Source organism: Nerophis ophidion, linkage group LG19 (genome assembly GCF_033978795.1).
Source record: "Nerophis ophidion isolate RoL-2023_Sa linkage group LG19, RoL_Noph_v1.0, whole genome shotgun sequence".
In the NCBI taxonomy this organism is placed as follows: Eukaryota; Metazoa; Chordata; class Actinopteri; order Syngnathiformes; family Syngnathidae; genus Nerophis; species Nerophis ophidion.
The window spans coordinates 31,168,262-31,195,964 of record NC_084629.1 but is presented as its reverse complement, the minus strand read 5'-3'; the positions used below and the strand labels follow the sequence as shown (position 1 = coordinate 31,195,964).

The following is a 27,703-nucleotide window of genomic DNA, read 5'->3' as shown; positions in this document are numbered from 1 at the left end:
AATGAATGGGGCCATGTATCGTGAGATTTTGAGCCAAAACCTCCTTCCATCAGTGAGAACTTTGAATGGTTGACCAAATACTTATTTTCCACCATAATTTACGAATAAATTATTTAAAATTTCTACAATGAGAAATCCTGGATTTTTTTCCACATTCTGTCTCTCACAGTTGAAGTGTACCTATGATGAAAATTACAGACCTCTGTCATCATTTTAAGTGGGATAAACTTGCACAATCGGTGGCTGACTAAATACTTTTTTGCCCCTGCAGTCCTGGGTTCAAATCCAGGCTCGGGAACTTTCTGTGTGGAGTTTGCATGTTCTCCCCGTGAATGCGTGGGTTCCCTCCGGGTACTCCGGCTTCCTCCCACTTCCAAAGACATGCACCTGGGGATAGGTTGATTGGCAACACTAAATTGGCCATAGTGTGTGAATGTGAGTGTGAATGTTGTCTGTCTATCTGTGTTGGCCCTGCGATGAGGTGGCGACTTGTCCAGGGTGTACCCCGCCTTCCGCCCGATTGTAGCTGAGATAGGCGCCAGCGCCCCCCGCGACCCCGAAAGGGAATAAGCGGTAGAAAATGGATGGATGGATGGATGTACATTAGCAACAATGGCTCCTTTTGGCTTATAAAATGCTGGGGGGGAAAACACATCCATCACTCAGCATTGAATTAAAGATTCTGACATTTTTTTTTTCATCACTTTAGTGCATATTTGATCACATTGGTGATGGCTTAACTGGAAAGATCTTTTGTTTGCATGCTGTCATTGTGAATTGTTGCATGTGGCCTGCATGTAAAACATGCATGCAGACACCAGCATGGCGAGAAAAAGAAAGGGCATATTACCAGCAATCAGGCTGTGTTGGAGGGAGCACGCTGCACAGATCCAGGACGTCAACCTCGTCCAGAACCGTCGGGGCTCCATCGTCCTCCTCGTCGTTGTCATCTTCCTCCTCGGCCGCATCGGGAGACAACGACGAGCTGGGCTGAAAATAGGCGAAGGGCTCCCGGGCGCACGGACCACACTTAGCCGAGGGAGGCTCTCCGGCTGCGGGGAGACAGGCGGCCAGCGAGCCCGGCTGGAGGAGCTGCTGGGCAGGAGGATGGTGGCGATGATGCAAGGCGACGGGGCAATTGTTGACCGCGTTGGCCCTCGTCCTCAGCTGCTCGTTCTGCCTCTCCAGCTTGCGGACGAGCTCCTGGAGCTTCAGCACCTCCAGCTCGGCGTTGGCGAGCTTATTGTTGCCGTTGACGTCCGCCATCACGGGGGACCCCAGCAGCACCTCGGCTTCCATTTGCCGCCGCCAAGCACATGGAGGAAGGCGGCGCGGGGGAGGGAGGCTGAGGGCCTGGAGGCGCCTGCTTCAGTGCTTCTCGCTGGGTGAGGACTGAGGGCTGAGGACCGAGGACCGAGGACTGAGGAGTGGGTTTCAACACGGAGGAGGTTGACGCGCACGCGCGCACACACGCGCCGCTGATGCTGATGCTGGCATGACTCGCACGCTGCCTTCTGATTGGTCAGCACTGACCACATGTCCAGGAAGTTGTGTTTTGGTACAATGTGTGGGCATTTTCAAGGGTGTCACACACACAACTCACTGATCCTGAGACCTAACTGCAGAGGTACCTGGTGTTTATTAGGGGTAAGGTCTCCATTAGTTAGGAAGTGTTTCATTGCACAAATTCCTTATCTACAATAACACATCATAGAATGTCCATATAGTTGTCGAAAGAGAGTCCTAGGTGTCTGTTAGGGGTAAGGTGTTCATTCGTTAGTAAGTGTTTATGTGCACACTCTGCGATGAAGTGGCCACTTGTCCAGGGTGTACCCTGCCTTCCTCCCGATTGTAGCTGAGATAGGCACCTGCGCCCCCCCCCCACCCCCCGCAACCCCAAAGGGAATATGAGGTATAAAATGGATGGATGGATAAACATCATAGAATGTCCTCATATAGTTGTCAAAAGTGTTAAAGTACTCAACTGCAGAGAGTTCAAGGTGTCTATTAGGGGTAAGGTGTTCATTAGGCAGGGAGTGTTTAATTGCACAAATTCCTTACTTACAATAATACATCCTAGAATGTCCTCATATAGTTTTCGAAAGTGTCAAAGTACTCAACTACAGAGGTGTCTGTTAGGGGTAAGGTGTTCATTAGGCAGGAAGTGTTCATCTGCACAAATTCCTTTTAATTACACATCATAGAAAGTCCTCATATAGTTGTCAAAAGTGTTACATTTCTCAACTACAGAGAGTCCTAGGTGTCTATTAGGGGTAAGGTGTTCATTAGGCAGGGAGTGTTTAATTGCACAAATTCCTTACCTACAATAACACATCGTAGAATGTCCTCATATAGTTGTCGAAAGTGTCAAAGTACTCAACTACAGAGGTGTCTATTAGGGGTAAGGTGTTCATTGGGCAGGAAGCGTTTATCATCAGAAATTATTTTTCTACAGTAATACATCATAGAATGTCCTCATATAGTTGCCAAAAGTATTAAAGTACTCACCTACAGAGAGTCCTAGGTTTCTATTAGGGGTAAGGTGTTCATTAGGCAGGAAGTGTTTAATTGCACAAATTCCTCATCTACAATAACACACCATAGTAATTCCTCATATAGTTGTCAAAAGTGTTAAAGTACTCAACTACATAGAGTCCTAGGTGTCTGTAAGGGGTAAGGTGTTCATTAGGGAGGAAGTGGTTATGTGCACAATTTATTTTTCTACAATAAAACAGCATAGAATTTCCTCATATAGTTGTCAAAAGTGTTGAAGTACTCAACACTTTTGAGGAAGTGTTAAATGACACAACTACAGAGAGTCCTAGGTTTCTATTAGGGGTAAGGTGTTCATTAGGCAGGAAGTGTTTAATTGCACAAATTCCTCATCTACAATAACACACCATAGTAATTCCTCATATAGTTGTCGAAAGTTTTAAAGTACTTAACTACAGAGAGTCCTAGGTTTCTATTAGGAGTAAGGTGTTCATTAGGCAGGAAGTGTTTATGTGCACAAATTCTTTTTAATTACACATCATAGAATGTCCTCATATAGTTGTCGAAAGTGTTAATTTACTCTACTACAGAGAGTCCTAGGTTTCTATTAGAGGTAAGGTGTTCATTAGGCAGAAAGTGGTTAATTGCACACATTCCTCATCTACAATAACACACCATAGTACTTCCTCATGTAGTTGTCAAAAGTGTTAAAGTACTTAACTACAGAGTCCTACGTTTCTGTTAAGGGTAAGGTGTTCATTAGGGAGAAAGTGTTTATGTGCAAAATGTATTTTTCTACAATAATACATCATAGAATTTCCTCATATAGTTGTTGAAAGTGTTAAAGTACTTAACTACAGAGAGTACTGGGAGTCTGTTAGGGGTAAGGTGTCCATTGGGCAGGAAGTGTTTTCATGCACAAATTCCTTTTATACAAAAACACATTATAGAATGTCTTCAAATAATTTTCAAAAGTGTTAAAGTACTCAACTACAGAGAGTCCTAGGTTTCTATTAGGGGTAAGGTGTTCATTACGCAGGAAGTGTTTATGTGCACAAATTCTTTTTAATTACACATCATAGAATGTCCTCATATAGTTGTCAAAAGTGTTAATTTACTCTACTACAGAGAGTCCTAGGTTTCTATTAGAGGTAAGGTGTTCATTAGGCAGAAAGTGGTTAATTGCACAAATTCCTCATCTACCATAACACACCATAGTATTTCCTCATATAGTTGTCAAAAGCGTTAAAGTGCTTAACTACAGAGTCCTAGGTTTCTGTTAAAGGTAAGGTGTCCATTAGGGAGAAAGTGTTTATGTGCAAAATGTATTTTTCTACAATAATACATTATAGAATTTCCTCATATATTTGTCGAAAGTGTTAAAGTACTTAACTACAGAGAGTACTGGATGTCTGTTAGGGGTAAGGTGTTCATTGGGCAGGAAGTGTTTACATGCACAAATTGCTTTTATACTGTGTTAGCCCTGCGATGAGGTGGCGACTTGTCCAGGGTGTACCTTGCCTTCCGCCCGATTGTAGCTGAGATAGGCGCCAGCGCCCCCCGCGACCCCGAAAGGGAATAAGCGGTAGAAAATGGATGGATGGATGGATGGACAAAAACACATTATTGAATGTCTTCAAATAATTTTCAAAAGTGTTAAAGTACTCAAGTCCTAGGTGTCTATTAGGGGTAAGGTGTTCATTAGGGAAAATGCGTTTGTGTGCACAAATTATTTTACTACAATAACACAAAACCGTTAAATTACATAACTACAGAGAGTCCTAGGTTTCTATTGGGGGTAGGGTGTTCATTAGGGAGGGGTGTTTATTTGCACAAAGTAATTGTTTATAATAAATCAGTAGTATTTGCTTATATAGTTGCCGAAAGTGTTACGTTACTCAACTACAGAGAGTCCTAAGTGTCTATTGGGGGTAAAGTGTTCATAAGGGAGGAAGTCTTTATTTGCATGTATTTATTTTCTATAATGAGTATAGTACTTGCAAAATACCCATTTAAAAAAGGCGGTCTGCACCACTTTACAATTGCATGCAACACACTTGCTAATAGTACACGCTGTTTTATGGATTGTACACGTTGTTGGTGTTGGATCTTGGTAAATCAGGCCCTACGTGTATTAATGTCGTAATGAATTTCAGGTATCATATCACGAAAAGTGAGGAAAAAACTGATATCAATACAGTGATTGCTTTTATTGCACACAGGAACAAACACCCGGCCATCCACATCACAGTATTGTTTTCATATTACTGAGAAGAGTCCCTTAAAGCCTACAGAAAATAATAGAAATAAAATATATATTCCATGTGATCATCGTTGTCTAGAAACACCTTGATTAAAAAATATCGCAAACTGATTAAACGCATTAATATATTTTAATACGTTTTTTAAATCACTTGCTTTTCTTCATTGGAGCCAAGCGAGGGTCACTCAGCGTCGCCATTTTTCTGTGGGACAAAAAAGAGATTTGTTTTATTGAATGAACAAGACCCCGTTTGCACCAAATTGTATTGACGTGAACCAAACGAGTGCAAAATGTTCTGTCTTGATTACCTCTGGTCTTGTCAAAGCAGCTCTCGCAGTGCACCATGCGGTTGTACACCCACATGTAGTCGCCCGCTTTCATGTGGCTCAGCGTGCCGTTACACACCTCGCACTGCGAAAAAAACCCCAACAACAACGCATCTGTCGTTATTATGCCTCCGTCAGTCATTGAAATGCTGCGACATCTCGTAAAATTGAGCTTTATAGACGCCATATTGTTTACAGGCAGTGGCCTGGGTCGTTTATTCACTCAGCTGCGAAAAAGTGCGATAAATGTATCAAAATGTTAAGCGCCGCATACTTTTCTCGCGAACCCACACTGTAAATTTCAGCCTTACAGATGCCAGGTCGTTTACAGGTGCGACAAACAGTCGCATAAATCGGTGGTTCTCAATCTTTTTTCACCATAACCCCAATTCTTGAGAGTCTGCACTGGCTCACTGTTCATTTTAGAGTTTATTTTAAAACTTTGCTGTTAGTTTTTAAAGCTTTACATGGACTGGCACCTCATTATATCTCGGACCTCATCCAAACTTACACTCCTGCGCACGCTCTGAGGTCCGAGAGCCAGCTCCAGCTCGTGGTGCCCAAGACCAGACTTAAAACCAGGGGAGACAGGGCCTTCTCTGTGGTCGGCCCTAAGCTCTGGAACACTATGCCCCTCCATGTTAGAACTGTTCCCACAGTGGAGGGTTTTAAGTCTCGTCTTAAGACCCACTTTTATTCTTTGGCTTTTAACACTACGTGAGTTGTGTGGTCGTCTGTATTTTCTGTGTTTTTTTTAATTTTTTTATTTATGTTTATTGCTTTAATTGGTTTTACCCTTTAAAATCGTTATTAATCATATTTATTTTTATATTGTTTTTATTATTGTTTTTTAATTGTTTTTTCAGTCATTGGTAGAGCTAAGGATCCATCCATCCATCATCTTCTGCTTATCCAAGGTCGGGTCACGGGGGCAGCAGCCTAAGCAGGGGAGCCCAGACTTCCCTCTCCCAAGCCACTTCGTCTAGCTCTTCTCGGGGGATCCCGAGGCGTTCCCAGGCCAGTCGGGAGACATAGTCTTCCCATTGTGTCCTGGGTCTTCCCCGTGGCCTCCTACCGGTTGGACATGCCCTAAACACCTCCCTAGGGAGGCGTTTGGGTGGCATCCTGACCAGATGCCCAAGCCACCACAGGACTTCCTGAGGGACAAGGTCGAATGCCTTCTCCAAGTCCACAAAGCACATGTAAACTGGTTGGGCAAACTCCCATGCACCCTCAAGAACCCTGCCGAGAGTATAGAGGTGGTCCACAGTTCCACGACCAGGACGAAAACCACACTGTTCCTCCTGAATCCCAGGTTCGACTATCCGGCGTAGCCTCCTCCCCAGTACACCTGAAAAAACCTTACCGGGAAGGCTGAGGAGTGTGATCCCACGATAGTTGGAACACACCCTCCGGTCCCCCTTCTTAAAGAGAGATACCACCACCCCGGTCCGCCAATCCAGTGGTACCGCCCCCGAAGTCCACGCGATGCTGCAGAGTCTTGTCAACCAAGACAGCCCCACAGCATCCAGAGCCTTAAGGAACTTCGGGCGGATCTCATCTCAACTCAGTAGTCTTCTTCCTCCAAACACAACGAGTTGAGTTTATACCAAAATGGATACATGGATGATACAGCAGAGGATTGGGAGAATGTCATGTGGTCAGATGAAACCAAAATAGAACTTTTTGGTATATACTCAACTCGTCGTGTCTGGAGGAAGAAGAATACTGAGTTGCATCCCAAGAACACCACACCTACTGTGAAGCATGAGGGTGGAAACATCATGCTTTGGGGTTGTTTTTCTGCTAAGGGGACAGGACGATTGATCCGTGTTAAGGAAAGAATGAATGGGGTCATGTATCGTGAGATTTTGAGGCAAAACCTCCTTCCATCAGTGAGAGCTTTGAATGGTTAACCAAATACTTATTTTCCACCATAATTTACAAATACATTCTTTAAAATTCCTACAATGTGAATTACTGGATGTTTTTTTTCACATTCTGTCTCTCACAGTTGAAGTGTACCCATGATGGAAATTACAGACCTCTGTCATCATTTTAAGTGGGAGAACTTGCACAATCGGTGGCTGACTAAATACTTTTTTGCCCTACCGTATAGAATGTTTCATACTTATTGTGATTTTGATTAATCATCATTATTTTTAATATTACACAATTCTGTTTTTTTTGCACTATTTTTATGCATTTTTACTGTGTTTTATATAGAGAACGTTCCGGACATATTGTGATTTTGATTATTATAATAATTCTACCTGTACAGCAGTTAGGGGCAGTAGTCTATTTTAAAATTGTGCTATATAAATAAATTTACCTTGACCATCACTAGTTCAAAATCCTCCCTTTGATAGCTGTCATCACATTGTCTCGAAAAAGCAGCCCTTTTTACACATTTTGTCTATGTTGCGGTTTTATCAGAGCTGAAACAGATGTCTGCCTGCATTCCACTCTTTTGTTGAAAGCGATCTTTGCAGTCTGACAAGTATTTCATCAATAAATTGATTTTGCTGGGAGGTGAAAATGCACAGAGTCGCAACAATATCCTACTTTGCTGGGCTCTAAAATGCTCAAGTGGATCTGCAGTGACGAAAGCAATTTTGTACAAAAAAGTTTAGTTTTGTTAAATGAGGTCATCCATGAAAACAACAACAAAACTTTTCTCTACCATCTTGTTTTCGGACAAATCCACAACAAGATTGAACCCCTCATACGTCGGATTGACTTGGCATTACTCACACAGCTACAAAACTGACCACTGTAACTTTTCAGGGTGTTTACAGCCAGATTTGATACACACCTTATGGCAGGTGTGTCTAAACTACAGTCCGCGGGCCAAACATTCAATTTGGCCCGTAGAACGTCATGAGTTTAGCAAGAAATGCTGCCCCCAAGAAGACTGCATTCACTTTAAAAGACTCACTTTGCTGCTGCCATATTGTCACCATCAAGTGGCTGCTGTGAGTAAATTAGATTGATGACCTTAATTATGCTTTGACTGATACTATGTGCAGCATTAACTTATATGACCCAATGAAGACATCCTTCTCTAGTTTGGTACAAAAAAATTTGAAAAATCCAACCAACACAAAATGTCAACACACATTCTGACACATTACACAACCTGCTCACTGAACTTTGTGTATATTATATTTTTTGTATAAAACATGTCTGTGCACCATAACAAATATCAAAATGACACCTATTTAAATCCATTACAAAGCATGATGGGAAAAATGCAAAACACTCTCCACACTTATCCATGTTTGGCGCATTTTAGCTGCTTGATATTTCTACGGAGCCCCTAAAGCTGGGGTCTCAAACTAGATGCAGAAACTGGGTGAGGCTGGCAAGAAAAGTTTTCTTAAAAAAAATCTAACATGCACTTTTTAATGAATTCACCTTATTTGAATGGCTTTCCCGCCCGAGGAACATACTTGTCAACTGTCGCGATCTTCCCGGGAAACACCCGGATATCAGTGTCCCTCCCGAGGCAATCATTCTCCCGGTTTTCACCTGGACAACAATAATTAGGGCGTGCCGTGATGGCACAATCTTCAGCGTCGTCTACAACCTGCCGTCTTGTCCGCTCTTCCACCATTCTAACTGTGTGCCGGCCCAGTCACATATTATATGAGGCTTCTGCAGACCCACGGAAGTGACTGCAAGACATACTTGATCAACAGCCATACAGGTCACACTGAGGGTGGCCGTATAAACAACTTTATCACTGTTACAAATATGCGCCACACTGTGAACCCACACCAAACAAGATTGACAAACACATTTTGGGAGAACATCCGTACCGTAACACAACATAAACACAACAGAACAAATACCCAGAATCCCATTCAGCCCTAACTCTTCCAGGCTACAATATACATCCCCACCCCCCCAACCCCGCCAACCCCGGCCCCTATTGTAGCCCAGAAGAGTTAGAGCTACATTGGATTCTGGGTATTTGTTCTGTTGTTTTATGCTGTGTTACGGTGCGGAGGTTCTCCCAAAATGTGTTTGTCATTCTTGTTTGGTGTGGGTTCACATTGTGGCGCTTATTTGTAACAGTGTTAAAGTTGTTTATACGGCCACCCTCAGTGTGACCTGTATGGCTGCTGTTCAACTATGTCTTGCAGTCGCTTATTGCGCCTGTTAAATGCCAAATGCAACATGTGGCTGGGCTGGCAGGCTGATTGTACAGGTTACAGAGGATGCTAAAGGCAGTGCCTCTTCTGTGCCCCCTTAATATAAATGTTCGGGTGAAAGTCCGGAGAATGATCACCCTTGGAGGGGCACTGAAAATTTGGAGTCTCCCGGAAAAATCGAGGGTATACAAGTACGACGCTGAAAAGCACCATTCATATAAAACTTGCGGGCGCAACAACATTACATTTTCATATTAAGGTGCGGGCCGTAAAATAATGTGCCAGGTGTTTGAGACCCTGCCCTATAGGGACATGGAGATTTTTTTTTAAAATATGTATCTCTTGCGCACGAGAAACTCTTGTGCTGACGCAAGGTTTCTCGTGCGCTGGAGATAGTGTCTCGTGCGCACGAGAGGTTTTCCCATGAGCAGAAGAAACTTATAGAGACAAGGGGCAAATATTTGTTTAAATATGTCTCTTGTGCGCACAAGAAACTTTTGCGTGAGCACGATAGTATCTCGTGCGCACGAGATATATATCTAAAAAAAAAATTTCCCCCATGTCCCTTCAGGGCAGGGGTCGGGAACCTTTTTGGCAAAGAGAGCCATACAAGCCAAATATTTTTAAAAGTATTTCCATGTGAGCCACATAATATTTTTTTAAAGACTGAATACAACTAAATGCGTGCATTTTTAAGTAAAACCAACATTTTTAGAGTATAATAAGTCTCTTATTATTTTTAATAACATTGTTATTCTGAAGCTAACCAACAATAATAAAATACTTTGTACCATTAATGCAACTTCTTGAACAGGTGTGGTAGAAAACGGATGGATGGATTAAAATGCATGAGAATCTTTTATATTTTGAACGTTATTTGTTATCACTGTGATTACCTGCGGAATTATTCATGACTTGTCGTGTTAAGCAATGTCAGCTAAGATGTATCTGAGAGACAGATGCAGTCATCAAAAGAGCCACATCTGGCTCGAGAGCCATAGGTTCCCTACCCCTGCTTTAGGGGCTTTGTATATTTCTGATTGATTACAAAACTTTAAGGAGGTCGTCACGGAAGTAAACAAGGTAGGAGTCGAACTTTCACATACTTATAATATCCAATTATATAAATTATTATTCATTTATCCATTAAATGTATACAACATGTACTCATATATGTACAGTCTATGATGGATAGATAGATAGATAGATAGATAGATAGATAGATAGATAGATAGATAGATAGATGGATAGATAGATAGATAGATTGATTGATTGATAGATAGATAGTTACTTTACATCCAGTCGGCTTTCGGCCCTCAACCTAATTTTTTTAGCCCAAGTCCAAAAATTTGGGCACCCCTGCCTAAAGGGGACTGACAAGCATGTGTGTAAAATTTGAGCAAGATTGCCTGAAAATCATGGCCGCCAACAAGCAAAACGGGCAGGACATAGGGAGAGGCACCTTAAAGCAGAAGGCATGGCAGTTGATATTCATGTCATCCAAGATCATCTTGGCGTCGCCGTTGAAGGGCTTATGGCAGTAGGTGCACAGCTCCCTCTCAAATCCGCTCCTGAGTTAGTAAAGACATTAATATTATGTATGGTTTTTTTCCCAATTGCAGTTTGTTTTGCACAGCTTTAATACCCAACAGAGGACGTATACGAGGTTCTGACGGAAGACTTGGAGATGGGTCCCGACAGGATGTCGTTGGTGCTGCTGCTGTGAGTTGGACGTACAGTACAGTATTAGTTTGCTGCATGTTCGGCTGCCTATGTCACGTGTGTGGCATCAAGCAGTACCTCCTGTAGATAGTTGAGGTGTACTCAGTGGGGTTGCTGATGCCGCTGAACTCATAACTGGGTTTGGAGGAGGAGTAGTAGTAGCTTTTGCCATAGTCCTCACTGCGTGCATAGAAATACATTATTAGCATAATATTTGTGTGTGTGTGTGTGTGTGTGTGTGTGTGTGTGTGTGTGTGTGTGCGTGCGTGCATGCATGCGTGCGTGCGTGTGTGTGTGTGTGTGTACCTGGGCAGGCTGTTGCTGCTGACAGAGTATGAGGTGATGCGGGTGGTGGCGTTATCGTCAATGTAGCTCCGGCTACATGTCAAAGAATGTACATAACAATGTTATTTAGTAATATAATTATTTGATTTAAGTGAAATACAAAGTACTCTATATAAATAAAAAATCATGACATACTTATCGAAAACAATATAATGTAATGATAACAATTATCTGTATCATATATGAGCAGCACGGTAGACGAGGGGTTAGTGCGTCTGCCTCACAATACAAAGGTCTTGAGTAGTCCTGGGTTCAATCCCGGGCTCGGGATCTTTCTGTGTGGAGTTTGCATGTTCTCCCCGTGACTGCGTGGGTTCCCTCCGGGTACTTCTTCCCACTTCCAAAGACATGCACCTGGGGATAGGTTGATTGGCAACACTAAATTGGCCCTAGTGTGTGAATGTGAGTGTGAATGTTGTCTGTCTATCTGTGTTGGCCCTGCGATGAGGTGGCAACTTGTCCAGGGTGTACGCTGCCTTCTGCCCGATTGTAGCTGAGATAAGCTCCAGCGCCCCCCACGACCCCAAAGGGAATAAGCGGTAGAAGATGGATGTATATATATATATATATATATATATATATATATATATATATATATATATACACTACAGTACAACTTCTCATTCAGTTGGTTTTCTTTATTCTCATGATTATTTACACTGTCGATTGTCACATCAAAACTATGAATGAACACATGTGGAGTTATGTACTTAACAAAAAAAGACGAAATAACTGAAAACATGTTTTATATTGAGTTTCTTCAAAATAGCCACCCTTTGTGCTGATTACTTTCTCACACACTCTTGGCATTCTCTCGATGAGCTTCAAGAGGGTCTCCCCATGTCTAGCATTAAAAGATTACAATTAGTACAAAATGCGGCTGATAGACTTTTGAGAAGAACAAGAAAGTTTGATTATATTACGCCTGTACTGGCTCACCTCCACTGGCTTCCTGTGCACTTAGGATGTGACTTTAAGGTTTTACTACTCACGTATAAAATACTACACGGTCTAGCTCCAGCCTATCTTGCCGATTGTATTGTACCATATGCCCCGGCAAGGAATCTTCGTTCAAAGGACTCCGGCTTATTAGTGATTCCCAAAGCCCAAAAAAAGTCTGCGGGCTATAGAGCGTTTTCCATTCGGGCTCCAGTACTCTGGAATGCCCTCCCGGTAACAGTTCGAGATGCTACTTCAGTAGAAGCATTTAAGTCTCACCTTAAAACTCATTTGTATACTCTAGCCTTTAAATAGACTCCCTTTTTAGACCAGTTGATCTGCCGTTTCTTTTTTTTTCTCCTATGTCCCACTCTCCCTTGTGGAGGGGGTCCGGTCCGATGGCCATGGATGAAGTACTGGCTGTCCAGAGTCGGGACCCAGGATGGACCGCTCGCCTGTGTATCGGCTGGGGACGACTCTGCGCTGCTGATTCGCCTCCGCTTGGGATGGTTTCCTGCTGGCTCCGCTGTGGACGGGACTCTCGCTGCTGTGTTGTATCCGCTTTGGACTGGACTCTTGCGGCTGTGTTGGATCCACTATGGATTGAACTTTCACAGTATCATGTTAGACCCGCTCGACATCCATTTTTTTCGTCCTCTCCAAGGTTCTCATAGTCATCATTGTCACCGACGTCCCACTGGGTGTGAGTTTTCCTTGCCCTTATGTGGGTCCACCGAGGATGTCGTAGTGGTTTGTAGTGGGGGTTTTGCAGCCCTTTGAGACACTAGTGATTTAGGGCTATATAAGTAAACATTGATTGATTGATTGACTTCACAGGTGTGCTTGAAGCTCATCGAGAGAATGTTATGTTGACAAAAGCTGTCAACTATGCGTGTCGATGCCACCTTAAGTGGGGACTTTTTAATCATAAGAACATAGTTGATCAAGACTTAATGAGTTGGTGGTCATTGACAAATTGTGGACATGAGTGAAATTGCACGGTGCAGATCATGTTGACATAAACAGGTGGATTTTTCATGGGTGTCAAAATTGTAAGTCTGTACGTTGAAAAAATACTTAATTATGTTTTATAAATAATAACAACAAGTGAACCCTGAGTAGTTGGTCGACATAAACAGAACTAACTAATGCAGGTACTTCTAAACATCCGATATTGACATAAACGAAACCCATTTTTTTTAAAGAAATGGCCTCTCTCAAAATTTATGTCGACAGAAACGGTCAAACGTGAAAGTTAACGCCTACTTAAGCAACACTTGATGAGTTCCATGAAGTACACACGAGACTCACCTGTTGATGCTTATTTTTACTGTCACAGTCGCAGTGCTGCTCATACTCATACAGTATTTTGTTGTCACTTTAGCATTAACAATATCAATTTACCTTAACAGTGACATTAACATTATCATTAGCATTATTATTAACATTATTATTAGCATTAGTAATGACAAAAAGCTTACCTGTCGCTGATGTCATCCCTGAGAGCACTGGGGAGGAGTGAATCATACAGTTTGTCCTCAGTGCTGTGGACAAAAACATCATCTGTCAGTAAAACGTTACAAAGCTTAAATACTACACATAAACACCATTTAAGGCACTTCTTTTCAATTAGTGGCCCGTGTGACCCTGGGGAACATGCTTTATCAGTATCATACATACCTTTCTTCGAAAAGCTGTGCACTAGAAAATGTACTCATTGTAGCCATTAATCTCTACTTCCTCATTTTTATAAAAAAAAAAAATCTGCACAAATGGTTTTATTAATTTTTGTTTCGCACTTTAAAGTGTTTTAACGTGCTCTTCAGTACAATCAATTTGAATTTATTTTAGGTATTGAGTTTACTTTATTACATTTTTCAGCGTCAAAGTCAAAAAAATAAGTATTGCATTCTTTTTTTATTTCCGGCAAATTGATGCACTTTAAATGTTTTGTTACAGAAAAAAACAATGCTAATACAATTATCCTTCTCATCCATCCATTCATCCATTTTCTGCCGCTTATTCCCTTTGGGGACGCGGTGGGCACTGGTGCCAATCTCAGCTACAATCGGGCGGAAGGCGGGGTACACCGTGGACAAGTCGCCACCTCATCGCAGGGCCAACACAGATAGACAGACAACATTCACACTCACATTCACACACTAGGGCCAATTTAGTGTTGCCAATCAACCTATCCCCAGGTGCATGTCTTTGGAAGTGGGAGGAAGCCGGAGTACCCGGAGGGAACCCACGCATTCACGGGGAGGACATGCAAACTCCACACAGAAAGATCCCGAGCCCGGGATTGAACCCAGGACTACTCAGGACCTTCGTATTGTGAGGCAGACGCACTAACCCCTCTTCCACCGTGAAACCTTATTCTTCTCATTCTATATTTATTTCTTTTTGGGGGGTTCTCTCATGATAAGAAGGGTAAAACATGCAAACTCCGAGGTGGACCTATAATTCTAAATGATACTGTTTATATTTGCTGTCGCAAAATCTTTTCTTCTTCCTGGGGGGGCGTAACAGAAAACAATTTAGAAGCATTTAATTGAATATCTCTAGGGGTCCCCCTACAGGTGTGGGATGTAACATAATTCTATTTTACAGTGGTAAATAAACGGTCAAAAGCTAGAAAAGCTATGCTTTTGTAATGGTGAAAAGATGTGCAAAAATAAATATGAGCGTGAAGAAGCTTTATTCACAGGACGTTTCAGGATAACACCGTTAAATCTTACTCTTTTTGGCTGCTATACGTCTCCGTCAAGTTTGTCGTCCTGGTCGGTGAGAGGTTTGAGTAGAGTGACCTGCGAGAGGCGATGAGACGAGTGAATCTCACACCCTCAGCATTAAAAATAACATAGCAACGTAACTCTGATAGTTAACACCTTACAAATCGAACTTAAAAGTTGTGAGTTCAAAACCCCGGCCGAGTCAAACCAAAGACTATACAAATGGGACCCATTACCTCCCTGCTTGGCACTCAGCATCAAGGGTTGGAATTGGGGGTTAAATCACCAAAAATGATTCCTGTGCGCGGCCACCGCTGCTGCTCACTGCTCCCCTCACCTCCCAGGGGGTGATGGGTCAAATGCAGAGAATAATTTCGCCACACTTAGTGTGTGTGTAACAATGATGGCTACTTCCACTTTAACTTTAATAACTACTACAATAATGGATTATTTGAACCCTTAACATTATGTAACACTTTGGCCAAAACGACAAGGCAATAGATAAAAGGAAAAAAAGCCTTGGATTATATTTTGTTGTTGTTAAAAATTAATTACTTTTTCTAAAATACATTTTTGTGTAATGTAAAAATAGATAATAAAATAATACATCTAAATAATTATTTTGCTTTTATTCCAAAATACATATATTAATTAATTATTACCTGAATACATTATTATTTATTAGCAATGTCAAGCGATTAAATGTGTATATATATATATATATATATATATATATATATATATATATATATACACACATAAATACATAATATGTGTGTATGAATTTATATATTATTACGTACACACACACACACACACGCACGCGCACACGCACACGCTTACAAACCTTATTAAATAATTAGGTAATCTTATTGATCTCATTATGTGAATCACAACTTACATGACTATTTATTCATGGGAACCTTATTGTTTATTTACTTAACAACTAAATAATTTATCCAATGTTTATGTAATAAACAAACGTGTTAGGAATTGCCATGAAATGGAAAGGGGTACAGGATTAAATGAACTCTGCTTCCTTCAAATTCCTTTTTGGAAGAAACTGGAAATGTGTGATGTACAGTACCATATTGTAATTGTATGCATGTTCAAAATAAACCAGTAACCTTCACCATAACCAATATTTGGACACAAATACAACTTTAAAGTCAGAATGTCCCAAAGTGAAGTGAATTGTGAAGTGAATTTTATTCATATAGCGCTTTTCTCTAGTGACTCAAAGCGCTTTACATAGTGAAACCCAATATCTAAGTTACATTTAAACCAGTGTGGGTGGCACTGGGAGCAGTTGGGTAAAGTGTCTTGCCCAAGGACACAACGGCAGTGACTAGGATGGCGGAAAAAGAAAAAACATTTTACCTACACTCAAAAAAGTTGGTAGATTTTATGGTAAAAAACAAACAAACTGGCAGCTCAGTCACCAGAATTTTATTGTAAAAGTTAAAGAGTAAAATAATATGTGTGAAAAGTAAAATAATATGTGTGCTCACAATTAATTAGTGTTTGTTCATGATTATAATGTTTTGTGATTGCCTGCGAAAGTTAAGGTGTTAGCTCTAAATATACATATTATTATTATACTGCAAATATTAAAACTTATCATTGTTAAAATATTTAGACTCTTTTTTTATACTTATCAGATTAATAGTATATTTTAAAAAAAAATTCTAACTGATGCAATAAATATAATGGTGTCCAATAATCAAACGTAGTTTTTAATATTTTTTAGTTTAAACTTAAACTGCATTTTTTTTCCGTCCAGTAAAATGGTGCTTTGAAAGAACTTGTTTCCATGACGCTGTTTATTTGTTCATTTGCTCGTATCGTGTGCACTTTCCATTGAAGTATATCTTTAATGATCTGACAGTGCTTGTAACCCTATAAAAATTCTAGAAATTGCATGTCAAAGCAGAGAAGTGCTGTTTTAGAGCTCAAATGCTGAAAAAGAAAATGTGATGATCACAGTGTATCAGCAATCCCCCAGAATAAACATGCAACTATGCCCCCTAGCGGCTGTGACTGACAATATCGCGCTTAAGTCTGTAAAAGTTTTACCCCTTGCTGGAAGACTGCACACGCTCACTGAACGTCTCGGAGGGAGTTTTTCTGCAAATTAAAGAAAGAAAAAAAAAGCATTGTAATGAATCAGCGGCATGTTAATACGATCAATATGTATTAATATTAATACACTCACCGGAGACTTGTAGTGACCGTGGTCTCGGTTGTTTTCCCATCCCTGCTGACTGTGGTGGTCGTCGTGCTGAAAATGGAACACAGCATGTTTAAAAAATGTTTTATCCAAGTGTGACTTTGACTGTATAAAGTGTTTGGGCACCTTGAATTCGGATCCGTGCCTGAATAGGAAGAGCTGTAGGAGGCATGAGGACAAGTATTGTTATGGTGATCTATATTTTTGCATTTTATTTGTATAAGCGCTAAGATTTGTTTGAATGAAAATCTACCTGGAGGTGTAGGACTTCGACATGGTGTAGGGGCTACATACAGGAGACAAGGTGGTGAAGCCACAATAATGAATAGGTCCTTTAATCGCCATCTGCAGAGCCATAAATTAGAACACAAACCTGCTACTCAGCTCGTCCTGACTGCTGCTGAATCTGCAATGACAGAAAATGCCGACAATTAATTCTTCTCCCGCCTGAAGCTGAAACTAATAACTTGTGGCACCACGGAGACTTTTACCTCTTGGTGAGAGCCTGCACAGATGTTGACTTGCTTTTGGTAATTTGTGTTTCTGCACCCACGCTAGTAAGTGTTATTAAGGGAATTAGGTAAGAATTAAAAAAATATATATACCAATAATAAATAAATATTTTTATTAAAATTAGTTACAGATCAAAGAAAAGGTGACTTAAAGCTGGGATACTTAAGTTATATTATCCATCCATCCATTTTTTACCGCTTATTCCCTTTTGGGGTCGCGGGGGGCGCTGGCGCCTATCTCAGCTACAATCGGGCGGAAGGCGGGGTACACCCTGGACAAGTCGCCACCTCATCGCAGGGCCAACACAGATAAACAGACAACATTCACACTCACATTCACACACTAGGGCCAATTTAGTGTTGCCAATTAACCTATCCCCAGGTGCATGTTTTTGGAGGTGGGAGGAAGCCGGAGTACCCGGAGGGAACCCACGCATTCACGGGGAGAACATGCAAACTCCACACAGAAAGATCCCAAGCCTGGATTTGAACCCAGGACTCCAGGAACTTCGTATTGTGAGGCAGACGCACTAACCCCTCTTCCACCGTGAAGCCTAAGTTATATTATTTAACTAAAAAAAAAAAATAATCTTAGCATCATATCGTAACAGTAATCATTTCTGAAAAAAATCGTACGTCTGCGTGCGGCCTGTGCTTTATAATGAAGTATTTTAGTAAATAAAACCCTGATACAGACTGCTGCACCTCCAGTCACCAGTCAGTAAAGCTGCTCAAGTTTGCAGACGACACTACTCTCCTCGGGCTCATCGCAGATGGCGACGAGTCCGCCTACAGGAGAGAGGTGAACCGGCTGGCGTCCTGGTGCAGCCTGAACAACCTGGAGCTGAACACCCTGAAAACAGTGGAGATGATCTTGGACTTCAGGAAAGTCAAAGCCCGACCACCCCCCCTCACCCTTGGGGGGGGGGGGGGATAGCTCGGTTGGTAGAGTGGCCATGCCAGCAACTTGAGGGTTCCAGGTTCGATCTCCACTTCCGCCATCCTAGTCACTGCCGTTGTGTCCTTGGGCAAGACACTTTACCCGCCTGCTCCCAGTGCCACCCACACTGGTTTGAATGTAACTTAGATATTGGGTTTCACTATGTAATGCACTTTGAGTCACTAGAGAAAAGCGCTATATGAATATAATTCACTTCACTTCACCCTGATTGACTCTCCCACTCCCGTCTCCATTGTGGACTCCATCCGTTTCTTGGGCACCACCATCACCCAGGACCTCAAGAGGGAGCCGACCATCAGCTCCCTCATCAAGAAGGCCCAGCAGAGGATGTACTTCCTGCGGCAGCTGAAGAAACAGAGGGTGCCGACCACTCTTCTCACTCTGGACACAAACTATTCTCCCTTCTCCCCTCAGGCAGGAGATTACGGTCCATCCAGACCCACACCTCCCGCCACCTGAACAGTTTTTTGCCGTAGGCCATCAGGCACATGAACAATAACAAGATCTGATAGGTCAGTGACAGTTGAGGTTATTCTATAATGTATTACATGTGTTTTATGTTGCACGATTGTGCCAAGTAAAATTCATAGTTTGTGAACCCATTCTCAAACAATGGCAATGAAAAATCTTCTGATTCTGATTGAGAAGACAAAATCATCTGTTTTCGTGGCGATCAACCCCTGCAGATCCAACCACAGGATTCAGAAAAAGGATGGGAGAGCAGAGCCCATGAAAAAGCCTCCTCGTTGGCTGACGTGATATATAGTGAAGCGCTTGCACTGTGCAAGCTTGTTTGCAGTAAAGCATGGCTGCCGAACACCCGCCTGGAACGATTGCAATACCTTGCTGTTACAGCATATACTGCTAAAAATCCCAAAAGAGTAAATCAGAGGAAGAAAAGAAAGACGCTGTACGTCTAAAAAAAAACAAAGGACAGCCAAAGCTCTAATAAATTTTGGTCCGGCGTATTCAAGATGGTGTGCATTGCAGGCCAGTCTTGGAATAACTTTGGATGTGCAAGTGACTGTTTTCCTTCAAGACAGGTAACCTGATGTACCATTTTCTTATATTTTGTGTCTATCCTTTTACGTGGCGACGTGCGTTACTGATAGTCGGCAACAAAATACAAACGAGGCGATCCTTCGATGCAACTTCAGACTGTCAACAACCTGTGCGTGTGCACCTACAGCTCTCACGCGCAATATTGTGCACTTCCAGAGAGGAGGACACTGGGAGAGACGATTAGCGAGGTGCGCAAAGTGGGGGGCGGGATTTTACAGTTTGAATTCTGCCTGACGACACGAGATTCAAGTACCCCAGCTTTAAGAGATATATCACAATCAATCAAAAACAGGGTTTCCCAAACTGTCAGTCAATTCCTATTGGGTCCACCAATTTTTATTTAAAAGGTCCCTTATTATCTAAAATTATGTCCTAACAGTCCATTTATGAGCACCAAACATGAGAAAATTCTATTGTGTGTTTATGTGATTATGATAAATTTTAATTTAATTATTATTCATTTCATTTTATTTTAAATATCAAATAGTTTAAGGTGGTCAAAACTATTTTAGTAATTGTTGCATCTTAAATATTTTCTGTAACAGATTAAAACATTGTTATTAAAGATATTGTTTGTTGTAAGTTTATCTCTATTTCTTTCTTTCTTGTTTTCTTTAATGGTAATGTTATGCAGAGATGTACTTATAACATTTTTATAGACTCATGATACCACTTACATCCGCGTTGGAGTGGTTGGGCGGGTGCACTACAGAAAGTAATTGAGAAGCACAGCAACATTAACAGAAGGCTTTTTCTTTTTTTTTTGAACAAAAAAAGGGCTTCACCACACATCTTAAAAATAAAGCTCAGTCAACTGTGTGTCAGTGGCAGCTGTATTTGGCCAATTTGTTTTTCTTCAATGAATAGGCTAACCTAGCATGGTGCTTCTGGTGATTCTTGCTTATTATGTTTCTCATTTTGAAATATCTGAAGAAAACTGATAACTGACAATATAACCTGGTCCCTACACACCGGAGCTCTTGTAAAAAGAGCTCAGCAGGGCATGCACTTTTTGCGTCTGATGAAAGAGAACAGCTCCCTCCGCCCATTCTCACCACATTCTACAGAGGCACTATTGAGAGCCTACTGACCAACAGCATCTCCGTCTGGACTGGAGCCTGCAGTGCCTCAGACTGGAAGTCTCTTCAGAGAGTGGTGAGGACGGCGGAAGAGATCATTAGGACTCCTCTTCCTCCTATCAAGGAGATCGCAAAAAGCCGCTGCCTGACCAGGGCTCAGAAAATCTGCAAAGTCTCCCCCCATCCCCACCAAGGACTGTTTTCAATGCTGGACTCTAAAAAGAAGTTCCGCAGCCTCCGGAGCAGAACCACCAGGTTCTGTAACAGCTTCTTCCCTCTGGCCGTAAGACTCTTGAACGCATCATAATTATCCCTTCAATTCCCCCCAAAATGGATTAACTCGCTGGAATATAAAGACAATATAACATACATCCATAAACCTGGATGCATATGAAAAAGTAAAATATATTTATCTGTAGAGTAATGTATTTATTTATATCAGCACCTTATTGTTTTTTTAACCTCCACTACCATGAGCTAATGAAACAAAATGTTGTTCTTATCTGTACTGTAAAGTTAAAATTTGAATGATAATAAAAAGGAAGTCTAAGTCTAAAAATCTGTAATAACTAAAAAAAAGTATAGAATATAGATTTGTTTTAATAAATTTAAAAAAATATGAATTTTAGGCCATCTGCATGAGTATTTGTCATATGTCAGCAGCCGATAGGAGGTTTTGTACCACGTAACCTTTTTTGAGGTTTTATCATCATTTTTATACCAATTAAAATATTACAAGAATCGTATTGAATTAGGAATAGGTTGTAAATCGAATCGTGAGTTGTTTTAAGATTCACAATCCTAGTAGCTATGCTAGTGTAAAGGATGCCAGCCAGCTTAGCGGTGCGCCGGAACGTTAAGTAAACATCACAACCTGGCGCCGTCGGTTTGGGAGTCTGGGCTCTTAGCCTACAGGGTAGTGTGGTCCTGGGTCTGAGCCCAGGCGTGTCGAACGCTAGACGACAGTTAGACTTGTGTTTGTAACATTTGTGTCCTTCTTTTCCACTTCTTCAAGTTACGTCGCCGTATGTGATATATGATATCTATATCGTTGGACAAGTGCTGTCTTACAGCATAGATATAAAAAGTAGACACACACTTTTTCGGGGACAAGCGTGGCACAGCTTATTAGCATTAAAGCCACAGGCACATAAAACCATGAGTTCCCAGTAAAAGCACTTTTAAACCGTCCAAAATCAAGCATACGGTAAGGTGTGATATGAGAATAAGGGACCTTTAAATAAAGGAATGACTGTGGTATTAAATCCTACAGAAAAAGGACCAAACTTCCAATTTTGGTTTTCAGTTGAAAACGTTTGGTAAACCCTGATCAAATAAAAAGCAATTTAGTAGGAAACTATACAAAATATAATCACTGAAATTGAATACAAGACAATGGTGGACATTGCTTGAGCTACAAATGCAGTACCTTTGATATATGTCAACACTTCCAATGCAGTTAATATGCACAGTAGAGATGGTTCTAAATTGAGGTTGTTCTAGTTTTCTATTCATTTTAACTAATTGCCCATTTTTCGTACAAGATCCTACTTAAATTCTCATCATGACAGACTGAATCACAGTCTGCTTTTTAAGTTTGCTTTACCTGCTTATGGTGTCACCAGATGTGTATGGACTCAGAACAGATGAGCCAAAGTTCGGGTCACGGCTACAGAAAAAAGACAAACCAAAAAAACGAGGTGAAGACATCACTTCCAAATTCTTTTTGGGTGCATTCCATTTTTGTGTCATGTGATAAATTCTACTCACTCGACAGGCTCAAACTCATCCTCGTCTCTTCTGATCCAGCTGTTGTCTTTCAGCAGAGTAGAAGAAGTGCGGACGGTCCTGCCTGCAAAAAGCATTTATGCATCAAAGGTAATAGAGCGTAATTTCATTCATCATCTCTGTCAAAACTCTCGTGAAAAAATAACATCATTGATAAACGATGATGGATTACCATCATTTTTAAACATGTTTTAATATTGATAATATATATAACTTATATGAATATTAAAACAATCAGCAGTACTTCTGTTGTAATGGTTTATTATTATTATTACATTTATTAACACTTGCTGTATTAAATAAATCATATATTTTTATTAATATTAATTATCACCATCATAACACAGTATAGTTTAAGTCAACGTTCCCTCTACGTGCCTGTGCGATTGTACACAGCAAACCTAGGCCGCGCACAAAATTGAACAAAAAGATAAGCGCATAACAGTGTGCACGTCTGCCGTCGCTCACATGTGCGCCACTGGATGCTCAAGGAGTTTTGGCGTTTGCTCACACATATGAAAAATTGGAGGGAAAATTGTCCATCCATCCATTTTCTACCGCTTATTCCCTTTGGGGTCGCGGGGGCCTATCTCAGCTACAATCGGGCAGAAGGCGGGGTAGGAGGGAAAATTGGTTTAAGTATATTATTAGAAATATATTCTAAATAATTTTGTTGTAATTAAAAAATAAACCGTATTATAATTTGTATGATATACAGTACATTATCTACAACACAATCATTATCGTGATAATCATTGGTAAATTTTATAATTAGTAAATGAAACAAAGTTTTGTTTGAATAAGAAATTACTTTATTTTCATTCATTAATTAAAAATTATGTATATTACAATAATTACATGCTGTAACTTTTGAGTCATTATTGCCTCAAGCATGACAGAAAATTGATTGTCATTTGGAGAGCTGCAGGGTATTTTAGTAATCTGTGGTAGTTTCTTCGATTGTTTGAGATAAAACACGCTTCACAGCCTCACTGCATATCTTATGGAACATTAGGCTCCAGCACCCCCTGCAACCCCAAAAGGGACAAGCAGTAGAAAATGGATGGATGGATAGTTTAATTAAACAAAGATGTTTCTACTTGCCCCTGTTATTTCTTTTAACAAATGCATATTGTCAAAATTGAATTTGCACTTCTAACATGTGTGTACTATTAAAATCAAATATCCATCACACACCATCGCTGTCATGTGCTCTCCATTGAAGCGGCCGTGTGGCAACTACGGTATGTCTATGTACTTAAAGTTTGTAACACTTCATGCAGTTGTGACTTTAAAAATTCTTACACATATTAAACACTTAATTGAAGCAACAGAATATAAATCAAAGCTTTTTCCTAATCAAATCAACCGATTAATCGTTGCAGCCCCGAGTCATTTGCATGAATCATGCGGTAGAAATGGTTGGATGGATGGATGCAATTATTACAAGTAATTTAATTTGAATAAAAACTTATGAGCAATTTTATGTTATTGCAGTATTACAACATATAAATTCTAAGATCAACGTCATATCAACATGAACAAAACATTTTTTTAATTAATTCAATTTTAATGAAAAATTCCTGTTTTTATATTAGTATTAACCAATAGGTTGTTTTTTTCTGTGTAAATAATAAAAAATAATATTAAACACACTGTGACAGTAATTCAAGACATTAACTGAATGATATGAATTGGTGCAGTTATGAATACTTACTCTGACTATACGACATGTTACTTTCTCGTTGTCACCTCCTGCATGTTCAAACGTAAGAAGAAGAAAACGTTAGCACTTTTTGAACCACGAGGTGTCGCTATGGCCTGTATGAGATGAACACAATATCTTTCCTCCCTTGTGTCGAACACCTGAGCTGTTGTGTTCCTCTCAGCAACCCCACCCCTGACTGTGCCTTCCTTTTTCTTTGAAACTGGTTTATCTGGATGGGAGCCCGCACCAAGACACACGTACGTTTCATCCCCGGGCCCACACACCCTCTCCAAACACACCACTGACAGCAATATGAGTGACAGGCCATACTTGCAGCAGGCATTTTTTGAAAAGGATGGAAAACTGCAACCACATTACTGAGGGGGAGCATCCCCATATGTCAACTAAAACTCAATTTGACTCATTTTAGGAGTCTACAGACTGTACTAACCACTAAATACTTCAACAGTTGCGTTTAATCTTGTACTCTTTGTCCACCTACACACCAAGATGTAAACATTATTGCTCACTTTATGCCAATACTCTTGTTAAAATCCTCTCCTTGTTTCCAAGACTTGACAGCAAACTCTTCTGTCAGGTGTAACATAAGCTAAGGGTGTCCAAGGTGCATCCTGAGAGACATTTTTATTGTAGATATACAATTAAACCAAAAAAAGGCACAATGTAAGGAAAAAAAGCTGACTTGTTAATACTAATAACTCAACGTACAACAAACCTTTGTCTTCAAATATATCTATAATGGATGTTTTAAGCCTTTTTACAAAACATTTGAAAAATATTGCAGTGTCCAATCCTAAAAGAAGCAATAAGGCAGGTTGAAATATAAAAACAAGTAAATGCAAGGAGTTCATTACCATGAATTGATTAACATAGACCCCGATTTAAACAGGTTGAAAAACGTATTCGGGTTTTACTATTTAGTGGTCAATTGTAAGGAATATGTACTGTACTGTGCAATCTACTAATAAAAGTCTCAATCAATCAATCAAAAACATACCTCTACAGAAGAGCTTCAGGGAGGGCAGAAAAACCCCCACAAAAAAGGGTTAAAAGCCGGTTCTAAAGCGCGTCTTGACACCTGCCTATTACAACGCGGTGTGGAATTTACTCCCTAGCCCAAGCCTTTTAACCATAAAGGGAGGGGACTGGGAGAAGGTCAACCTGTGGGCGTGGCCTCCTCGCAGTGACAGTCACACTTGCTTGGAAAAAAAAATGTTTTACTCTCCTCAAAACAAGCCAGTTTATCGGCGGCCATGGAATGAAGGTGGAGCGCAGCGAAAAGACCTGCATGTCAACTTAAGGTGTCAGAGGAAGCATAATAGAGCAAAGTGGGTGTGGGTGCAGGGCTTCGTCACCAAGAATGGAGTAGAATTCCGAAGTGGGTGTGGAGTTGAAGGCCATATACTGTGATTTGTGTCTTTACATGCGACTTGTTGCTACTAAGCGCCTGCATTACAGCTGTGTTCCTTTAATAAATCACCCCCCTCAAACAGGACTTTAGACCAGAGCTGGGTGGAATATCGAAAGCATTAATACCAAGGGTAGTATTGGTAAGGATCCCACTAGATCAGGGGTCTCAAACATGCGGCCCGAGGGCCAATTGCGGCCTGCGAGACGTTATTATTCAGCCCGCACTTTGATATGACAATTTAATGTTGGTGCAGCCCGCGAGTTTGATATCAACGGCGCTTGACAGCGTTGTACTTGCCAACATTCCCAATATTCCCGGCAGACCCCTGAATTTCAGGGCATCAATTCTCTCAAAGCCCCTGTAGATTTTTATCAGATCAACAATATTCAGTTAGTGCCATTATGGCACTACTTTTAGCGCCCCCTACATCCTGAACTGACAGCGTGCAAGCCCAGTTGTATGTTGCATCTGGCCATGTAAGACGCACGTGTGTTATTGCAAGATATATTTCATCAACAGCTACACACATCACACTAAGGGTGGCCGTAAAAAACATTTAACACTGTTACAAATATGTGCCACACTGTGAACCCACACCAAACAAGAATGGCAAACACATTTCGGGAGAACATCCGCATCGTAACACAATAAAAACTCAACGGAACAATTACCCAGAATCCCATGCAGCCCAAACTCTTCCAGGCTACAATATACACACCCCTGCTACCACCAACCCCCCACACCCCACCCTCCCCACTTGCGTCGGTTGAGGTGTTATATATTGTAGCCCGGGAGAGTTTGGGCTGCAAGGTGTTCTGAGTATTTGTTCTCTTGTGTTTAAGTTGTGTTAGGGTGCGGAAATTCTCCCAAAAAGGGTTTGTCATTCTTGTTTGGTGTCAGTTCACAGTCCATCCATCCATCCATCCATCTTCTTCCGCTTATCCGAGGTCGGGTCGCGGGGGCAGCAGCCTAAGCAGGGAAGCCCAGACTTCCCTCTCCCCAGCCACTTCGTCTAGCTCTTCCCGGGGGATCCAGAGGCGTTCCCAGGCCAGCCGGGAGACATAGTCTTCCCAACGTGTCCTGGGTCTTCCCCGTGGCCTCCTACCGGTTGGACGTGCCCTAAACACCTCCCTAGGGAGGCGTTCGGGTGGCATCATGACCAGATGCCCGAGCCACCTCCTCTGGCTCCTCTCAGTGTGGAGGAGCAGCGGCTTTACTTTGAGTTCCTCCCGGATGACAGAGCTTCTCACCCTATCTATAAGGGAGAGCCCCGCCACCCGCCATCAGTTCACAGTGTGGCGCATATTTGTAACAGTGTGAAAGTTGTTTATACGGCCACCCTCAGTGTGACCTGTATGGCTGTTGAGTAAGTACGTCTTGCAGCCACTAACGTTGTTCTGCACAAGTCTCATACAACATGTTACGGAGCCGGCACGTTGGTTGTTTGATGTAAAAGCGTGCTCGATGACATGAAGTGGAGCAGTGGTCCTCTTTTAGAGGTACTTAAGGTATGCCAAGGGACAAGTGAGATTTATTAAAAACATTCTAAAAAATAGCAGCAATTCATAAATCCTTTATAAATGTGTTTATTGCTTATTCAATGAAAATTAAAGTAAGTTCATAAACTGTGAAAAAATTATTCAACGATCAATCAATCAATCAATCAATGTTTACTTATATAGCCCTAAATCACTAGTGTCTCAAAGGGCTGCACAAACCAAAACACAAACCACTACGACATCCTCGGTAGGCCCACATAAGGGCAAGGAAAACTCACACCCAGTGGGACATCGGTGACAATGATGACTATGAGAACCTTGTAGAGGAGGAAAGCAATGGATGTCGAGCGGGTCTAACATGATACTGTGAAAGTTCAATCCATAATGGATCCAACACAGTCGCGAGAGTCCAGTCCAAAGCGGATCCAACACAGCAGCGAGAGTCCCGTTCA

At 41.3% G+C, this 27,703-nt stretch overlaps 2 protein-coding genes across 4 annotated transcripts in view; both read right to left on the bottom strand.

Annotated features, from left to right (window-relative positions):
* Positions 1-1,493, bottom strand: part of slain1a (SLAIN motif family, member 1a) — a 32,999-nt gene extending 31,506 nt beyond the window's left edge. The window contains exon 1 of the mRNA XM_061879810.1: positions 851-1,493. Within this exon, the coding sequence (XP_061735794.1) occupies positions 851-1,299 (449 nt within the window). The 5' untranslated portion in view covers positions 1,300-1,493. The remainder of the gene's footprint in view (positions 1-850) is intronic.
* Positions 1,494-4,684: 3,191 nt separating this feature from the next.
* scel (sciellin) lies at positions 4,685-25,491 on the bottom strand. Of its 3 annotated transcripts, XM_061879818.1 has the most exons (18): positions 25,339-25,491; positions 24,330-24,367; positions 22,595-22,676; positions 22,431-22,493; positions 17,702-17,764; positions 17,584-17,616; positions 17,464-17,496; positions 17,337-17,369; positions 17,196-17,261; positions 17,057-17,107; positions 14,987-15,055; positions 13,727-13,789; positions 11,268-11,339; positions 11,040-11,141; positions 10,885-10,959; positions 10,702-10,810; positions 5,065-5,167; positions 4,685-4,958 (listed from the first exon to the last, which is right to left on the bottom strand). In XM_061879818.1, the coding sequence occupies exons 2-18, from the start codon at positions 24,343-24,345 to the stop codon at positions 4,942-4,944; spliced, it is 1,050 nt and encodes a 349-aa protein (XP_061735802.1). In that variant the 5' UTR covers positions 24,346-24,367; positions 25,339-25,491; the 3' UTR covers positions 4,685-4,941. The 3 variants fall into 3 exon arrangements, with proteins under 3 accessions (XP_061735802.1, XP_061735804.1, XP_061735803.1); XM_061879820.1 differs by lacking the exon at positions 14,987-15,055; XM_061879819.1 differs by lacking the exon at positions 17,702-17,764 and having other exon boundaries at positions 25,339-25,488.
* Positions 25,492-27,703: the final 2,212 nt, after the last annotated feature.